Source organism: Mytilus trossulus, chromosome 1 (assembly GCF_036588685.1).
Source record: "Mytilus trossulus isolate FHL-02 chromosome 1, PNRI_Mtr1.1.1.hap1, whole genome shotgun sequence".
NCBI classification, from domain to species: Eukaryota; Metazoa; Mollusca; class Bivalvia; order Mytilida; family Mytilidae; genus Mytilus; species Mytilus trossulus.
In genome coordinates this window covers 85,029,232-85,048,115 of record NC_086373.1, presented here as the reverse complement: position 1 = coordinate 85,048,115, position 18,884 = coordinate 85,029,232, and the positions used below count along the sequence as shown (strand labels likewise).

At 30.8% G+C, this 18,884-nt stretch overlaps 1 protein-coding gene across 1 annotated transcript; it reads left to right on the top strand.

Moving 5' to 3' along the window:
• The first annotated feature begins 112 nt into the window (after positions 1-112).
• On the top strand, positions 113-16,627 carry LOC134687714 (zinc transporter 7-like). Its single transcript, XM_063548174.1, has 11 exons — positions 113-281; positions 5,160-5,261; positions 5,637-5,750; positions 6,050-6,137; positions 7,146-7,278; positions 7,702-7,746; positions 8,130-8,252; positions 8,786-8,921; positions 12,004-12,094; positions 12,742-12,891; positions 13,175-16,627. Exons 1-11 carry the CDS (start codon positions 205-207, stop codon positions 13,220-13,222), a joined length of 1,107 nt encoding a protein of 368 aa, XP_063404244.1. The 5' UTR covers positions 113-204; the 3' UTR covers positions 13,223-16,627.
• Positions 16,628-18,884: the final 2,257 nt, after the last annotated feature.

The window sequence follows — 18,884 nt, the reverse complement described above, 5'->3', positions numbered from 1 at the left end:
TATTTGTTTTTAAAATTTGCATAATATCTCGTGTTCTTGTGTGAAGTGTAAAATATGAAAATTCTTTTAATAATTTTAGACCGGAAGCTCTTGCATACGAAAACAAATGCTAAACAATCTAGACCGGAAAAGTCCAACACGACGTGTCTTTTCTGTCGCATGCCTTGATTCAAACATAGTTTAAGACATACCTGCACACAAAAAATGCTTCCCGTCCACAAAGGAGATAAAGTCCATCGCCCGGGATGGGGAGTAGCAGAGAAACTCAAGGCTGCGATGAGGTAAACAAGCAAACATATGGCAAACGTGGCACCTGTCAGAATCTGTCTAAAATTTTCAATAACTATCTACCTAAGTTACTCCTAAGTCTACCAAAATAATTTCAAATGTAAAGATACGACCAGAAATTGTCTTTAATGCTTCAGTTCTTCTGGTATATTGTGTATTTCGGGTACAACTTTTTTTTTATTTCATCCAAGTCTGAATACGGCAAATAAAAAGGAGAGTTTTGCTAAGACTGCCTGGTGGTCACTGGTGATGGTATCAGGTCTGTTCGCGCCCAATATACTTTCGCACCCTACATGTTTGCACCTCGCACGTTCGCACTCTACACGTTTGCGCCCAATTTTAATTCAAATTCCCTTTGAATAATTGGAAAATCATGATTGTTGTTTTTAATTGCTTTGGTGTGAATACTGAATGTATTTATAGCTTGGTATGAGCTGGGAACAGTATATCTAACATATATGTTCCTGGTATGAGTAAAAGATTGAAGATTTTAAATGAAAAACACAAAAGATTATACTCTAGTTCAGGGAAACAATGCGCATGTGCAAGATCGATCGTGATTTTGCATTATCGACGAATTAGATATGAGATTTGATGAACTGGGGGCATTAAGTTTATAGATTTATCAGAACGGCATCGTTATTACTGTAGTCTGATTAATGAATACTTTATTTTCAAGAAGCATAAACATGCTATGGCAAACAAAAATATATACAATATACGAGTCGACAAACAAAAGATAGCAAAGGACAGTAGTTACAGAGTATACAATAATATAATGACAATAAATGTGATCTAATTTTCCAAGCTGCATTTAAATAATTGCTTAGTTTTACTGTTAGAGATTTAGAATAAATGATCTCAGTTGAAGTTGTGCCGATTTGGTCAAGAACAGTAGAATAAATATAAAATTCTATACGCACAGATCTATACGTTAGACATGATGAAACAAAATGATATTCGTCCCCCAAAACATTCATATTGCAGCATATACAAATTATATTTTCTCTTTGAGTATTTAGATTACGACCAACTTCAACATTTAATTTAAGTGTGCCGCTACGCAACTTTGTTAATATATATACATTACAATGAAAATCTCAGAAGTATATTCAAAACCAAATACTAGTTTAAATCGTTTATAAACACAAAGTTTGTTACATTCTTCTTAAGCTGAAGATAACACTGACATATTAAAACAGACTATTTTGACCGTTATGTTAATAAATCTTAATTACAAAAGGAACGGTTTGATATGTCACCTGACTTTTGAGTGTTACCTTCACGCAAAAGTGAACAGATTCATGCTGTGATGTTCACTTAGCAGATTTAAATATATCTATATATTTAAGAAGGTAGTCAGGTGCTATTTCATAACCATATCTTAGGCACTGATCTTAAGTCATAAAAATAAAAGTCAATCAACACCTAGGCCATATGGTATCATAAAGTTTTACCTTAGACTATTAATCTCACCAAACGACAGTTAGACACAATTAATATACTCTTGATCATATTCATGTTCTGACAGTTAGGTTCCATTAAAATATATGCTCAAAATGATAGCCCTGATTGCATGTGTGTATTAGATGTACATAAAGTTTATTGTGCTTAATTCAAATGCATCAGATGTTAACAATTTTTGACAGGAGGGGGATCTGGGTCGTTCATTATTTTATTGTGACATATTGTGAAGCATACATAATATTGTATACAGAATATCTAAATAATTTCAAAGAGATTTAACAAGATCTTAAACAGAATAAAAGATACTTTATATTTTTTTGTTGTATCTTCAGAAAGTGAATTTTTACACACATATATCTAGTTTGACATTTGATTACATACTTTTAATGAACAGTTCTGTCGTATATTTATTTTTGTTTCAGAAAATTCACGTTAATAGGTAGAAAAATGATACTAAATATAAAAAAAAAATGTTTTATTACAATTACTATAGATAAAAGACCCCCCATACCCCTATACAAAAGAGCAAGGAGGTCTTTAAGATTTATGGATGAAATTACTGCCTACTTGGATCTTTTAACATACATCCTTCTTTTCGACAAATTTCACGAAAGCAATACTTGACGATCCTATATTCCGTCGTCAGCATTAACGGCGACTATGTCGGCATTTAGGTTCAGTCTGTGGTTTAGTTTTGATTTACATCAAAATAGTTGTCAAACATTATCATGATTATGGTGTTTCGGGAAATTGGAACAGAAGTTTGCTCAGTCATGTCCAAAATACAGTATCCGGGGCAAAACTATGCAAATATTTATTTTCATTTTACCGCATTTTACTACTAGATGGACTTTGTTTAGTCTGAGGTTAAAGTTTTTAATGCGGTCATCAATAACTGTTTTGTTTAATAGTCCAGTTGCAAGTTAAGTGCATAGCCATGCAGGTGAAGATCATGATAACTTTCTTTAGTATGGTTTGAACAAGGAACGTGTATACTGTTCCAAGGTTTAATGATCAGACTATTTATACAATATTGAAAACATAACATTTATGAAGCAATGGTTATTTATTTTTTTGAATACATCGCATATCATTCATGGTATCGACTATGTGTTTGACCAGCAACAACTGTTTAAAAAGTTCCGTTCTACTTGAAAATCAAATGGTTTAAGTTATTAATTTATATTCTACCGAAACAAGCTGAAGAGAATAAATTATGTAGTGTCACCGTAGTATAATATGCTATTTTGGCAATTAAAGCCTTACACCAGCATGTTTCTGGAAATTATTCTCAATCGCCAAAGATGATATTTCTGCACATAAATAAACCTCCTCAAAGTTTTTAACAGCTTTCATGGACTTGAAGGACCTTGTTCCTTCTTTATCAAATATTTCATTCGTTTTGTTTATTTGCCAGCCGTAATTTTTAAGTTTCCTTCAAATTTGTTTCTCAATTTTCTCCCATAATTTTCAACACTGGGTCTCGAAATTTTTCACAATATTTTTTATTTTACTTTATTACACATGAACATAAACAAATAAAAAAAAAGATGACACTCAACGACTTCACAGGTAAACGGGAAAGCGGCGGGTGTCCTAATAAACATCGAATATTGATGTGTACCATATATGACTTTGCCCCCAGTTCATCCAAATCTCGCATAATCTCGCATGAATTTTAATTAAACACTTGACCCACTCAGAATTCTAGGTCGCGAACAAGCTTTCCCTGAACTAGTCTATTGTTTTTAACAGCTTGGTCCCTTTGATCTGAAACAATGAAACAATAAAATATAGCAAAACACTATTATAACCAAAACATGATCAAACATGATAAAATTTATTCAACACACAAAAAAAAAACGTAGTCAAAATCTTACTCCATTTTGAAACAAGTTAATGAAACAAAGTTATAGCAATACATAACCAAAACATGCTTAAGAGTTATTCAACACAAAATAAAACGTTGACAGAATTCCACTTTAATTAGAAAGGATTTTTTTTTTTAACAATACACTATATAGCTATCCAAAACATAATTAAGAATTATTCAACTCAATAAAAAAGGCTGTCTCACTTTATTTTGAGACAACGAAAACAATTATACTTATATTAGAATACTACTTGCTAAAACTTGATTACAAAGTTATTAAACACAAAACCAATTAAAATAGGGCGCAAACATGTAGGGTGCAAACAGACTTTGGGTGCGAACATGTAGGGTGCGAATGTGAAAGGGGGCAAACATGAGCGGGTGCGAACATGAATGGGCGCGAACAGACCTGGATTCACTGGTGGTAATACACCTTATTGCTATTTGTCCACAAATATACTACATCACACAGATTCACGTAAATTTTTGATGTCACTCTTCAAAATATCTGACACCAAAATAGAAAAGTGATTGTTGTATGAAGTCAATACACCTCATTGCTAATCCGGGCTGATCGGCCGTTTGAACTTTTGATGCATACAACAATCACTTTTCCATTGTGGCGTCATATATTTTGTTTTATGGCGCCAAAATTTTACAGGAACCTGTGTGATATCCAGTAATGGCGAACAAATAGCGATAAGATGTATAGTTGAAGGGAGACAGTTTCATGGGTAAGCCAGGAATAGTGATATAAGGGTGTATAGGGGCACCAACAGGCATCATGACAAATAATGGTAACATCTCTTGCCAATTGATATATACATTTGACAGTAAAATGGGCACGTTAAGACATTTAAAAAAATGACAGTGACTATTTTGCCGGCTCTAATATTATATCAATATTCAAGCTGGCTAAATAGCATATTTCTATAGAAATCATTTAATGGTTATTTAATAGGCACCAGTGATAAAGTGAATTTGCTTTTTGTAGATTGTTTGTAAAGAGTGAAATTGAATATTTACTTTTGAAATGTGCATTGTTAACATTAAACAATCAAATAATTACTGATATAATACATGTAGTAGGTAATAAGAAAGCAGCTAACAATATTTGAGACATACATATTTTTTTTTAAAACCATTCAACAGATATTAAAAAATTAAATATATAAGAAAATAACTTTTAAAAATTTATAACAAGAAAAAAACCAAAATTAAAACATGAAAAATATTGAACATGAGGATCCATATGTTGCAATTAAATTCTATCTCAGATACATTGGAGCCTCTATTTTTCCTTGGATTGTCCAACATTTGTCCAATAGGTCAAATGATATTTATTAATTTTTGTTTCAATAACTATTTAAATAAAAACCTTAAATTAAGAGAAAAAGTAATGAATTTCACAAAATGAATATATACATGTACCAATGATTATTTCATACTTCAGATTATTATCAGAGAAGACTATAAAGGGAAATTTTTGTTCTTTAAAACTATTAAGTACATGAAGTAATTTATCTTTTAGATTGATATTCTCAGAGAAGACATCAAGGAATATATTCTTCTTTCTTCTATTGAATCTTTCATTTGCATTTGTTGAACTGACATATGGTATCTGGACAAACAGGTAAGCCATATATATATAAAAATAGGGAGATGTGTTAAGGTGATGGCTAATGAATAACTATCCAACATAGAATGAAAACATGTTATTAGACATCAACCATCAACAATCACTGTACTACGAGGTTCCTGGATTGAGACAGTCACATATAGAATTAATAGGGAGGGTAATGCATGTCAGTTTGTATGTTTGATGGAGACATTTGTAATACTTTTTTGCTTTTAAAGGAAAAACATGATTTCAGTGTCTTATTTTCACTAATAGAATAACTAACTTGAGTAGTTTGTAGATTTATTATAATTTATCGTAATTACATTGATTTGATTTGTACAACAAATTGTAAATGCATTTTTTATAATGCTAATTTTTCTATTCCAGTTTGGGACTCATATCTGATTCCTTTCACATGTTTTTCGACTGCACAGCTTTATTAGCAGGTCTTGCAGCATCTGTAATTTCAAGATGGCGAGCAACAGAAAATTACTCATATGGGTATGGAAAACTTTTTTTTTATTAACAATAGATAAGTTATAGATACATGTATAACTTTACTGTTCTCCCTTGTACACTAATCTTTATAATTTCTTTGTTTATTCTTGTTATTTTTACCTGACACACAACATTAGTAGTGGTATTTATATATATCATCTAGCATAACAGGACTGGTTAACAATGCCTGGTGTTTCCTATGGAAACAGTTGAAAAGAAATGATATAGATTTTGAATTTTTCTATAAGATATAAGTCAAATGCTTTGTCCAGCATAAGCACTCTTTGATTGTATCTTTGTAGTTACGTGAGAGCAGAAGTAATGGCAGGATTTGTTAATGGATTGTTTCTCTTGTTTATTGGGTTCTTTATTTTCTCAGAGGCAGTTGAGGTAAGTTGAATGTATTTAGGTTTTTCGTGTAAACTATTTTCTTTTTATTAGTTGCCTAAGAAGATTTTAAAAACTTCATGTTTGAAAAAAAGCACAGCATCAAGTGTATTGCATGTGAATACATTTCTTCCAAAAAGAAGGAAAATGACTAATTTAAGAGATTGTTATATAAGTATATATGGGATTCTAACATGACGTCCTTAAAACGCTTCGAGTACACACCCTTGGTAAAATATGAATATATTGCATTTGGCTTTTCCGATCGTACTCCCACGTCATATGTTTTTTTATGAACGAAGTACCCGATGTCATAGAATGATGACATTATAATTTAAGCATTTTATGGGAAAATACACGCTTCTGATACCGAAAATCATCACAACAAGGAAACATAAACAAACGATGCTCAAATGTGGTATAAGCCTAATTTTTTATTCATAGAAGACATATGAGTAAATTATAATTAAAATTCATCTTAATACGTTATTGTAAATAGTTTGAGCATGTCACTTATTCTGTTTGCTCCGTTGTTTACGCCAATCTAAAAGTGCGTTAATTTATGGGAACGGCAAATATTTGCCTCCACATAGAGCGCTTCAATCCCAAAAAATTGCCGTACTTGTCCTATTAGAATCGAAATAATTCATGGGGGCTTGAATAATTGTATATCTAGATTTTACCACGGGTTGTCCCTTAATGCCAATATTTTACCCCTCCCTATCGCTCAGGGTAATATGTTTGTCATAAAGGGCCAACCCGTGGTAAAATCACGATATATTCAAGCCCCCATGAATTATTTCTTAAATATATATATAGGTGCATGGATTAAAAATTAAAGTATATGGATATTTGAATTTGTATAGGGATATGAAGAAACTTATTGCTAGTATTTGGAAATTTTTGGTTCATGAATCATGCAGTTCTAATAGTCAAGCAGAGATGTGGGATTTTATTTGTTAAATGATGTTATAGATGGCAAAAATGACAATCAATTTGGTTTTCTTTCAGCGTTTAGCAGAGCCTCCAGAAGTAAAACATGATCGATTGTTTATTGTATCTGTTGCTGGATTCCTTGTAAATCTGGTTGGAATCTTTGCCTTCCAACATGGACATGGTCACTCTCATGGGGGAGGAGGGGATGGTAAGACACTTCATAATCATTCATTAATATATTGTAACTAGTACCCTAAAAGACTAAGAAGATGGAATTATGAGAACATTATTCAAATTACACACATGTATGGCCTAATGAGATCATGTCAATTATGCAACTCTTCGCAATGAGAAGGTTACTGCAACTTATTCAAAAACACACAAAAATGGCATAGTTTTTGTCTTAGAAAACAAAAGGAAAATAGTCAGGGCAATAAACTTTAGAACTTTGTTTTCTGTTGAATGTAGGATTGATTTTACTAGTCCTATTTCAAAATTGACCAGAATGTCCACAGTATTGGTTGCGCTCAAATTAATTTGGCATAACATGGCAATATTTATAAAAATTGAATTCAGTATATATTTAAATTATCTACAATGCTATAGGATTCATGAATGCTTTACGTTATAGATCATGGACATTCTCATGGAGGACATGGACACAGTCATGGATTAGGTAAGTGTTTTACACATTTATCATTTTATTCATTCAATGAGGTTAAGTGACAGACAGACAGTGCTTAAAACTTGTGAGAAAATGCACTGTAGATTTTTATGGAACAAATTCAGAAGGTTTGACAACAAATTTGGTATTTAAGTAACCACAACTGTAAAAGTCTTTCGATATATCATTATTCTTGTAACTGATTCTTTTTTTCGTGTTTTGGCCTTTTACAAAACTATTGTGTATTTAAAGCAAGTAGTGCATGTTTAGAAGAACAATGTTGATATATGTCTTGCTATAAAAGTAATTTCATTTATCAAAATAAACTGAAGAGTGTCCTGCTCAAATTTTATTTATGTTAGAATTAAGTTTTTAATTGATGATTTCATTTTCAGGTTTAGAAAAGAAAGACGAAGGTCATGGCCATTCACATGAAAGTAGTAGTCATGGACATTCACATGGAGGTCATGCTCATGCACATAATCCAGCAAATGCTTCGCAAAAACAAATCATGCAAGGTAACTTCTCAATTAAGAAATCAGTTTTGGTCTCCAAAATGTTTTAACAAATAAAATCAATAGTTTTTTTTAAACCCATTCCTCAACACTGGAATCAAAAGTTTCCATCCCTCTTTTCAGACAGGCATGTTTTTTTGTCAAATATGTCAGTGACTCAGTTCTTTCATCTAGTGGAACATCTACAGATAACATCATTATATTAAAGTTTTTTTCAAACCAGTTCTTTCTACCCATGAAAATAAATGAGCCCATTTATGAACAAATTTAGATCGTAACATTTTTTATAGTGGATAATCAACACACTGTTTTTCTTTTCAGGTGTATTTTTACATATAATGGCTGATACATTAGGTAGTGTAGGGTATAATCAACACAATGTATTTTTTCAGGTGTATTTTTACATATAATGGCTGATACATTAGGTAGTGTAGGGTATAATCAACACAATGTATTTCTTTTCAGGTGTATTTTTACATATAATGGCTGATACATTAGGTAGTGTAGGGTATAATCAACACAATGTATTTTTTCAGGTGTATTTTTACATATAATGGCTGATACATTAGGTAGTGTAGGAGTTATTATATCATCAGCTCTAATTCATCAGTATGGCTGGATGTCTGCAGATCCTATATGTTCTTTATTTATAGCAGCATTAATTTCTGTCAGGTTTGTATAAATTATTTATATTACTTTTTAATCTAGATTGAGTTTTTGTTGTAAAGTTTTTAGAGGAATATCAAATCTGTTATAGGATATTAAAATTCATGATCTCATAAAAAAAATAATAAGATAATTTTCTTGCTAATCATTGAGTCATTTTGAAGAATTGTACCCAAATTAATGCTTTTTAGCTCACCTGGCCTAAAAGGCCATGTAAGCTTTTCTGATCACTTGGCGTCCGTCGTCGTCGTCGTTAACAATTTTTCAAACATCTTCTCCTCTGAAACTACTGAATGGATTTGAATGAAACTTAGCATGATTGTTCCTTAGAGTATCCTGCACAAAGTGTGTGCTTCGATTTTTGATCCGTCAAAAAACATGGCCGCCGTTAATTAAAATAGAACATAGGGGTCAAATGCAGTTTTTGGCTTATATCTCAAAAACCAAAGCATTTAGAGCAAATCTGACATGGGGTTAAAATGTTTATTGGGTCAATATCTATCAGCTCTAAAATTTTCAGATGAATCAAACATTCCATTGTTGGGTTGCTGTCACTTAATTGGTAATTTTAAGGAATTTTTTAAGTTTTTGATCATTATCTTGAATATTATTATAGATAAAGATAAACTGTACACAGCAAAAATGATCAGCAAAGTAAGATCTACAAATAAGATAATATGACCAAAATTGTCAACTGATCCCTTAAGGGGTTATTGTCCTTTAATGACAATTTTTCACAATTTGTTCATCATATTTGCTAACTTTAAAAAATCTTCTCCTTTGAAACTGCTGTATCAATTTCAGCCAAACTTAGGCTAAATGAGTTTCAGAGTATCTAGTATAAATTTTATATTTCATTTCCTTGTATGTCAAGAAACATAGCTCCTATGGCTAAAATAGAACATAGGAGAAAATGATTTTTTTTTTGCTTTTGAAGAAAATAGGACAATTCAAAGAACATTTAAATAAATTGAAAAGCCAAAATAATCATTGAAGAGAGATTAAACCAAAAAAATTCAGGTGAGCGATTCAGTCTCTTGAGAGCCTTTTGTTAGCTCACCTGGCCCGAAGGGCCAAGTGAGCTTTTCTCATCACTTGGCGTCCGTCGTCCGTCGTCGTTAACTTTTACAAAAATCTTCTCCTCTGAAACTACTGGGCCAAATCAAACCAAACTTGGCCACAATCATCATTGGGGTATCTAGTTTAAAAAATGTGTGGCGTGACCCGGTCAACCAACCAAGATGGCCGCCACGGCTAAAAATAGAACATGGGGGTAAAATGCAGTTTTTGGCTTATAACTCAAAAACCAAAGCATTTAGAGCAAATCTGACATGGGGTAAAAATGTTTATCAGGTCAAGATCTATCTGCCCTGAAATTTTCAGATGAATCAGTCAATCCGTTGTTGGGTTGCTGCCCCTGAATTGGTAATTTTGAAGAAATTTTGCTGTTTTTGGTTATTATCTTGAATATTATTATAGTTAGAGATAAACTGTAAACAGCAATAATGTTCAGCAAAGTAAGATCTACAAATAAGTCAACATGACCAAAATGGTCAGTTGACCCGTTTAGGAGTTATTGCCCTTTATAGTCAATTTTTAACCATTTTTCGTTAATTAAAGTAATCTTTTACAAAAATCTTCTCCTCTGAAACTACTTGGCCAAATTAATCCAAACTTGGCCACAATCATCTTTGGGGTATCTAGTTTAAAAAATGTGTGGCGTGACCTGGTCAACCAACCAAGATGGCCGCCACCGCTAAAAATAGAACATAGGGGTAAAATGCAGTTTTTGGCTTATAACTCAAAAACCAAAGCATTTTGAGGAAATCTGACATGGGATAAAAATGTTTATCAGGTCAAGAACTATCTGCCCTAAAATTTTCAGATGAATCGGTCAATCGGTTGTTGGGTTGCTGCCCCTGAATTGGTAATTTTGAGGAAATTTTGCTGTTTTTGGTTATTATCTTGAATATTATTATAGATAGAGATAAATTGTAAACAGCAATAATGTTCAGCAAAGTAAGATCTACAAATAAGTCAACATGACCAAAATGGTCAGTTGACCCCTTTAGGAGTTATTGCCCTTTATAGTCAATCTTTAACCATTTTTCATAAATTTAAGTAATCTTTTACAAAATCTCCACTGAAACTACTAGGCCACAATCATCTTTGGGGTATCTAGTTTGAAAAATGTGTCCTATGACCTGGCCATTCAACCAAGATGGTCGCCACGGCTAAAAATAGAACATAGGGGTAAAATGCAGTTTTTTGCTTATAACTATGAAACCAAAGCATCTAGAGCAAATCTGACAAGAAGTTAAATTGTTAATCAAGTCAATATCTATCTGCCCTGAATTTTTCAGATGAATTGGACAACTGGTTGTTGGGTTGCTGCCCTCCAATTGGTAATTTTTAAAAAAAAATTGCCGTTTTTGGTTATCTTGAATACTATTATAGATAGCGATAAACTGTAAACAGCAATAATGTTCAGCAAAGTAAGATCTACAAATAAGTCAACATGACCTAAATGGTCAATTGACCCCTTAAGGAGTTATTGCCCTTTATAGTCAATTTTTAACAATTTTCATTAATTTGGTAAATTTATGTAAATTTTTACCAAATATAGTTCTCTGTTACTAATGGGCAAAGTTCATGATAGATATAATTGTAAGAAGCAAAATCGTTCAGTAAAGTAAGAACTTCAAACACATCACCATCACCAAAATACAATTTTGTCATGAATCCATTTGTGTCCTTTGTTTAATATGCACATAGACCAAGGTGAGCGACACAGGCTCTTTAGAGCCTCTAGTTTATTGTTTGTGAAGATATGAGTAGTACAAGTAACATGTGGATCTCTTCAAAATTTAATATTTTACGAAAAATAATTACCAAATCAGTGGTTAAAAGTTTGTTAGGATTTGTCATGAGATGATTTCAGAAATATTTTGTTTTTGTTTTGGATAATTTTTTTTTTGAGATAGTGAAATTTATTTTTTAAAGTGACCATATTATGCTAATACATGTATGCAAACAAGCGAGTTATTAAAAAAATTAGGTATTTTAAATAAATTTACATTAATTTCAGTGTTTTACCATTATTACGAGATTCTGTTGGTATATTGATGCAGAGAACTCCACGACAAATAGAACATTTATTACCAGGTTGTTATACAAAAGTAAGTATGTCAATGTAATTCTTCCCTATGAAGGAATACTGTTATTTTAAACAGGCACTTTATTATATTGTACATATTTAAATATGGCTGTTGGTTTTCTTATTTAAATTGTAAAGCATTTGTCATTTCAGGATTTATAATAGCTGACTATGTGATGTGGGCTTTGTTCATTGTTGAAGGCCTTACAGTGACCTATAATTGTTTATTTCTGTGTCATTTAGGTCTCTTGTGGAGAGTTGTCTCATTGGAAATCATACAATATCTTCTTTGTATGCCCCATTTATGGGCATTATGTTTTCTGGTCTGTGCGTTCATTTGTCTGTTTGTTCGTCCGTCTGTCCCGCTTCAGGTGGAAGTTTTTAGTCGAGGTAGTTTTTTTTTATGAAGTTAAAGTCCAATCAACTTGAAACTTAGTATACATGTTCCTTATGATATGATCTTTCTAATTGTAAGCAAATCTGATCCAAATGTCACTGTTTCACTAAACAGTGTGATTTGGGTATCTGTGTACTATGGACACATCTTTTTTTATACTTTATTGATATTCTTGTTCTTTAGTGGTGGTCAACACATACAGATATAGAATAAGTCTTGTGAATAATTATCAGTAGATCTTTCAGGATCCTAACATATTTTTTTACTTGTAGGTATCACAGATAGATGGAGTATATAGTGTACAAGATCCACATTTCTGGACTTTATGTAGTGAAGTATATGTAGGAACAATAAAAGTGGAAGTAGAAGCCAAAGCTGATACAAGATACATTCAAAGTGCTACTCATAGCATATTTGCGCAGGTAAATTATTTCTGCTGATATATACATATATCAATGTATAGAGTTCATTTCATTAGATATTTTTCTTGGATATGATGTTCCTATTTATTTTTGAATTTTCATTTCCTTGACATTATTAATTAATTAATTCCATTTGTATACATTCTCCATCAATTGTGTTCAGCTTTATCGAATCTTGTTGTGACGTCACGAAAAACAAGAATATGTGACAAAATATTAAAATATTATTTTTTTTTTATGTACAAACAACTAAATGATTTTGTTTTGATTGTTTTTTTTTTAGATTGGAGTGAAACAGCTTTACGTTCAAATAGACTATGCTGCCATGTGAGACTAGCCATGTCATCAAAACTCATAAGATCAAGTCCTTGCCCAATGGCCAGAGACGATTAGAGATCTGCCATTGTGTTCAAATTAATAATATATTGTTTCTATAACAGGTGTTGTTGTATTCATGAGTTTTAAAATTATGAAAATTTTGAACTGCGGTCAAAGTATTAATAACACATTCAGCCAAAAAAGCTTGAACATTTTTGTTTTATATGAGGTCATTAAATGACAGATGCCTCCAAATATTGTAATAGCTGCCGTTTTGGCTTACTTTAGTATTGTAATAACCATTTGATGATAACATTGTATTTCTTATCGTATAAACTGAAACAAAAACAATTTAAATGTGTTTTACTCTTCCTTAATTTCTACAGTACTAAAGTCAATGTTTATATAATTTTTACTTTAAAATCTAACTTTAATTCACTATATGTTACGTAAGAATATAAAATCTCAAAATTTCTGATATACCATCAAATAGCACACATTGCAATCCCATTAAAAAAAAAAAGATGGATGAAAGATAAGTTCAATTCTGTGTCCTTACTAACTGAGAAAAGTGCACTACTGTTAACTGTTATAATGTGCCTTTTCTCCAAGTTTATGGACCAGATAATGTGATAGTTATTTAGATTTCATTTCTTTAGATCACATGACACTACATGTATAAGAGTAGTGAATGATTGGGTATGATGTAAGGAGGATGTTGTTGTTAGAATTATGTATACGTTAAAAATAAAATTTGTAATACTAAAAAAGGGAATTCCAGCTTTATAGAAGTTTTGCTGAAAACTTGAATATTATATTTTCTATGATTCAGTATGTTTTAAAAATTATTCTGAAGCGAACACTTCTTTTCTTTCTCAAACACTGATTTTTTCTTTTCTTTCTTTTAATGAAATACATGCAACATACTACATTGAAGTTTACATAAGTTCTTCTCTTGAAATTGCTCAATCTTTTAATCAGACCACCTGATATTTCTTCACATCAAATATATATTCTTATATGAAGTTCTTTCACCTTTTATTTATTTATATTGCCATTTAAAATGAGAACACTTGTATCCCAGGTACCTATTTTTTACATTTTGCCTTTCCTTTTTGAGTGAGCTGTCTAATTTTGATTTAATGAACTATCTGTTGTTTTAAATGCTTCTTTGAAATCTCTAAATAATCTTGTTTCACATTATGTGGGATGTTGTGAATAATTTCTTACTGTACACGAAAAAATGTTAATACAAGTTGATTTTTAAAACCATTTAATAAAAAGTTTAAACAGCAACTCTCTTCAGAAAATATATACAACAAAAATTGACCATAATAAGCTACTGGTACCCTGAACTATAAACTTGGGGTTACTCTTTTAAGTGAAAGTCTATACAGGTATTTATAAGAATTATTGGTTAGCCTGCATCCAATCCTGTTTATTTTACATGTATATGAATAATTTTTATGCAATATATCTTATACATGTTTACGCAATTTTGACTTAACATTCCACTATCAACCGTATATGCTTATGATTCATATTAGAGATCATTGAATAAATGTATTTCACTTATTCAGCAAAGTCTAAATAAAATTTTCCTAGATTCTCGTTTCACCCTCTAGCATTTACTGCCAGCTGTATTAAAAAATCTTTTTCACAATTAGATATGGTAAGCCTTTACAGATTTTTTGTTCTAAAATTGCAGAAATAGCTAGAACAGTAGTATAATTGTATTTACAGTAGTTTATGACCATTGAAAAGTGAAAAAAGGTGTTGTTTTTATTGAATATCAATTTTGTCAATTTCTCTACAAGAAACAGCATTCTAGTAAAAAAAATCAAGTTTATAAAAAAGATGTCCAGAATCTAGAAATATATTATTATGACTTAAACATGGATAACTCTATATGACAAAATTTAAATATTTGTCTAGGGTGCTTACTGTAGGATTTGTACATACTTTGAATGGTAATGGTCGTTTCTCATTTTTTTTTTACATTGTTTCTACTCAAATCTTTATCAGCAAGATTAAAACACTCAACTGTTGAGTAACATTATTCATAAAAAAGTGAAAGGCTTATGTGAAAAATTTCACTGTTGTAAAGTTATCGTTTTAATAGCTTCATATATCTTTGAATAACCAAAATGTATGTTTGTTAATAGTCATTTTCAGTACATAGAACTTTTCACTCGTTGATCTGATCTCATTTTTCTTTTTCATATTTCATAACTATAAATATGTATTACAACAAGAATATTTTACATATTTCCTCCAGTTGTGATATTTTTTAAATCTACTTTAAAAAATGAATTATCTCCCTTAAAATCTTTGCATCAGTATGTATCTGCTAATGTACATTCTATGAATAATCATGTGATAATAAATTTAAATGTTGGTGCATGAACACACAGATTCAATCTGTGTTAAAAAAAATGTGCTCCTTCATTGTTGTATTCTAGTCATAGAAAATACATGTTTTGAAGGCAAACAATCTATTAGTGTATTTATGACTTAACTATGATTTTATTTATGTAAATGATATTGTTTATTTGTAGATTCAGACATGTTTGTTTTTTTTAAATGTTGTTCAAGAATGTATTTATTTTGAATATCAAAAAGCCTTGATAAACGAAATTTGTATATGGAATGTGGTTGCCATGTTTACTGTAAACAATCATACTATATGTTTATCTGGTAGTAAACGTAATCTTTATTTATGAATTATGGCTCAATAGAGATTATCAATAAATAAATAAGAACATTCTAGTAATTTTCTCTTGACTGAAATCCAATACTCATCATTGGAATTTTTTGTTTTGATCCAAATCAAGATTTTTACACTCAGAGAGAAAGACAATTTTTAGGTAGGCAGAAAAGATAAAAAAAAAAATTTTGCATTTTTTTTTACTTGACAAGGCATTTTCTGAAATCATTTTCTGCATTCATGTCTTATAGTATTTAGTTGATAGCATTTTTTACAACTTCTATATGTATGTTGGGCTTATTCGTGTCTCTAAAAATATAAAATGTTAAGCTAAGACACATACCCTTGTAAAGAAAGGTATCAAGGGCTGAACCCTGTTTACACAATATGTACTTAAATATATTTTTCTAGCCGGATAGTAAAATAAGTTGTAGAATGATATTATGTAAACATTTTTCTTTAAAGAAAAACATGAACTGTATTAATAATTGTAGCATGTTAATGGTGTATTATACATATTCAAAAGATTTTAATTGTCTCAATCCAAAGACAAATGCTTATGTAAATGTGAAAAAAATAATATTGGGGCATTGTTTACAATGTGCAGACTGAAAAATATGTCTGCTGCTCCTGTGGATTATAGCAGGTGTTTAGGAAATCAAGGTGCTGGTTAGAGCTGTGAAAAAATAAAAATGTTATGAAATGTGCAAATGTGTTATCATTTATTAAAGGAGTGGGTTCCTTCAGATCCTAAAATGGCCTTTAGAGAAATTTCAATAATAGGACTTATTAACAAATATAAAATTGAACCATAACTAATACGATGACTAAATAGGAGATTAGTCTTTTTGTTGAAAATTTACAAATAGCACTCATTTTCAATGAAAACAAGTAAAGACTTTTCAGACAACAAACATAGAGCACACATGTTGACAAAAAAGATCTTTTAGCATGATGTTTTTTGACATTTTAGGTATGTGACTTGAATGTTTAGTTAGTTGATGCCTGTGCTGTTTCTTGACCTTAATGATTCGGTCAAATTTTGCCAAAAAAATCAAAAAAATCACCTATAGCGACTGTAACAACAATACTAAGAATAAGAATTTAACATAGTTATTTTAACTGTCTTGCTTGTCTTTTCATCAACCTAAAATCTTTTTTGTCATGATACATTGAACTTAATAATCTCGCCAAATATGGTCCTTACTGAATTAACTCCTTTGCAACATTAAAATCAATATTTTCTTTTTGTGCAATAGGTGAACTATATTTGGTGTATGGAAATATTTTATGTCGACATCGGTCTTCCAGATTTTATTTGACATTGATCTCATTTTAACTGTTCAATGCAAGTGTTAAGTTTATTTGTTTTTATCTGTTTTCTTAAACTATAAGCAATAGGTCAAGTGTATTTGTTGTATGGAAGGATTGTAAGCTGTACATGTCTGCCTGATATGGTATATCTGACCTTGACTTCATTTTCATTGGTTAATTGGTCAATGTTAAGGTTTCTTGGCTAAGTCTGTTTTTTTTTAAACATCTCAGATACTATAAGCAATAGGTCTAGTATATTTGGTGTATGGAAGGATTGTACATGTCTGAAATAATTTGCCTTTTTTACCGACAAATACATGTTTACCTTACAATCAATCAATACACCAAATATAGCCAACCTGTTGTTTATAGTTTCTAAAAAGCTTGATGTTTGAAGGTTTTATCTATTATAATTTTAAGATAAAGCAAAAAAGATAAAATTGTCATTAAAGGGCAAAAATTATGATACTACTCACAATTTCTATCATATAGTTGTATCTGTAGATCTTGCCTTGCTGATAATATTGACATTCTACTCAATCAATGATTACGTGAACAAGCATTTAAGAGTATTGTGCTTGGCAATACATACTCCCCTACTGGTTAAAAATTCATTATATTGGAACAAAATCTAATTTGATCTATAATTTGTCATGGGGTATATCAAATATCAAGTCAATATCTGCAAGCATGACAAAAAAGTCTTAAAAAAGCTGATTATTTAAGTGAGTTTGAACCTCTGACCATAACTCTGCACAAAATCATCAGACGGGAACAAAATATAAACTTGATCTGTAACTTTTTATGATAAAACTATATATTAATTAACAAATCAATATCTTCAAGCATGTGGGAAAAAATGTGGAAAACTGACTGTTTGAGTGAATTTTCTGAGTTCAAGGACTATAAACTCTGCAAAAAAACATTAGACCAAAACAAAATTATAATTTGATCTGTACCTTGTCATGATCAAACTACATGCCAATTATCAAATCAATATCTTTAAGCATAACAATATAAAGTGCAGACAACTGACTACTGAGTTAATTTTTCAAGTCAAAGGACCATAACTCTGCACAAAATTATCAGACAGGAACAAAATTTGAAGTTGATCTGTAACTTTTCAAGATAAAACTACCAATTATCAAATCAATATCATCAAGCATGAAGAAAAATGTGTAGATAACTGATTTGCTGGACTGACAGACAAACTGACAGATGGAAGGAGTGGAGGGGACTAACAAGGACATGTGATACATGTAGAACTAGTGGGGCATAATGTTCTATGCACACATATTCTTGTTTTAGCTTAATAAGATCCAAAACACATAAATCAATATAAAGTAAATATACAGTGAGAAAGAGGTTAGTCATATGCATTATTGCAAAAGAATATCTTTTCACATAATTTGTGGTCTTTGTTAGACTATAATATTTTGCATGTTGACCTGTCCAATACATGTATTTAAACTTTTAGTATTAAGCTGAATTTTGTCTTCTTATGACCTTACATTTGCTCTAATTACCTTTTGATATCAAGCAACAATCACTTTTTAATTGTGACTCCAAATTTGCAAAAGAGTGATGTGAAAGTGTAAGGGACCTAGTGTGATTTGATGTTATGCGGCACAGTTATGGCAGACAAATGAGCATA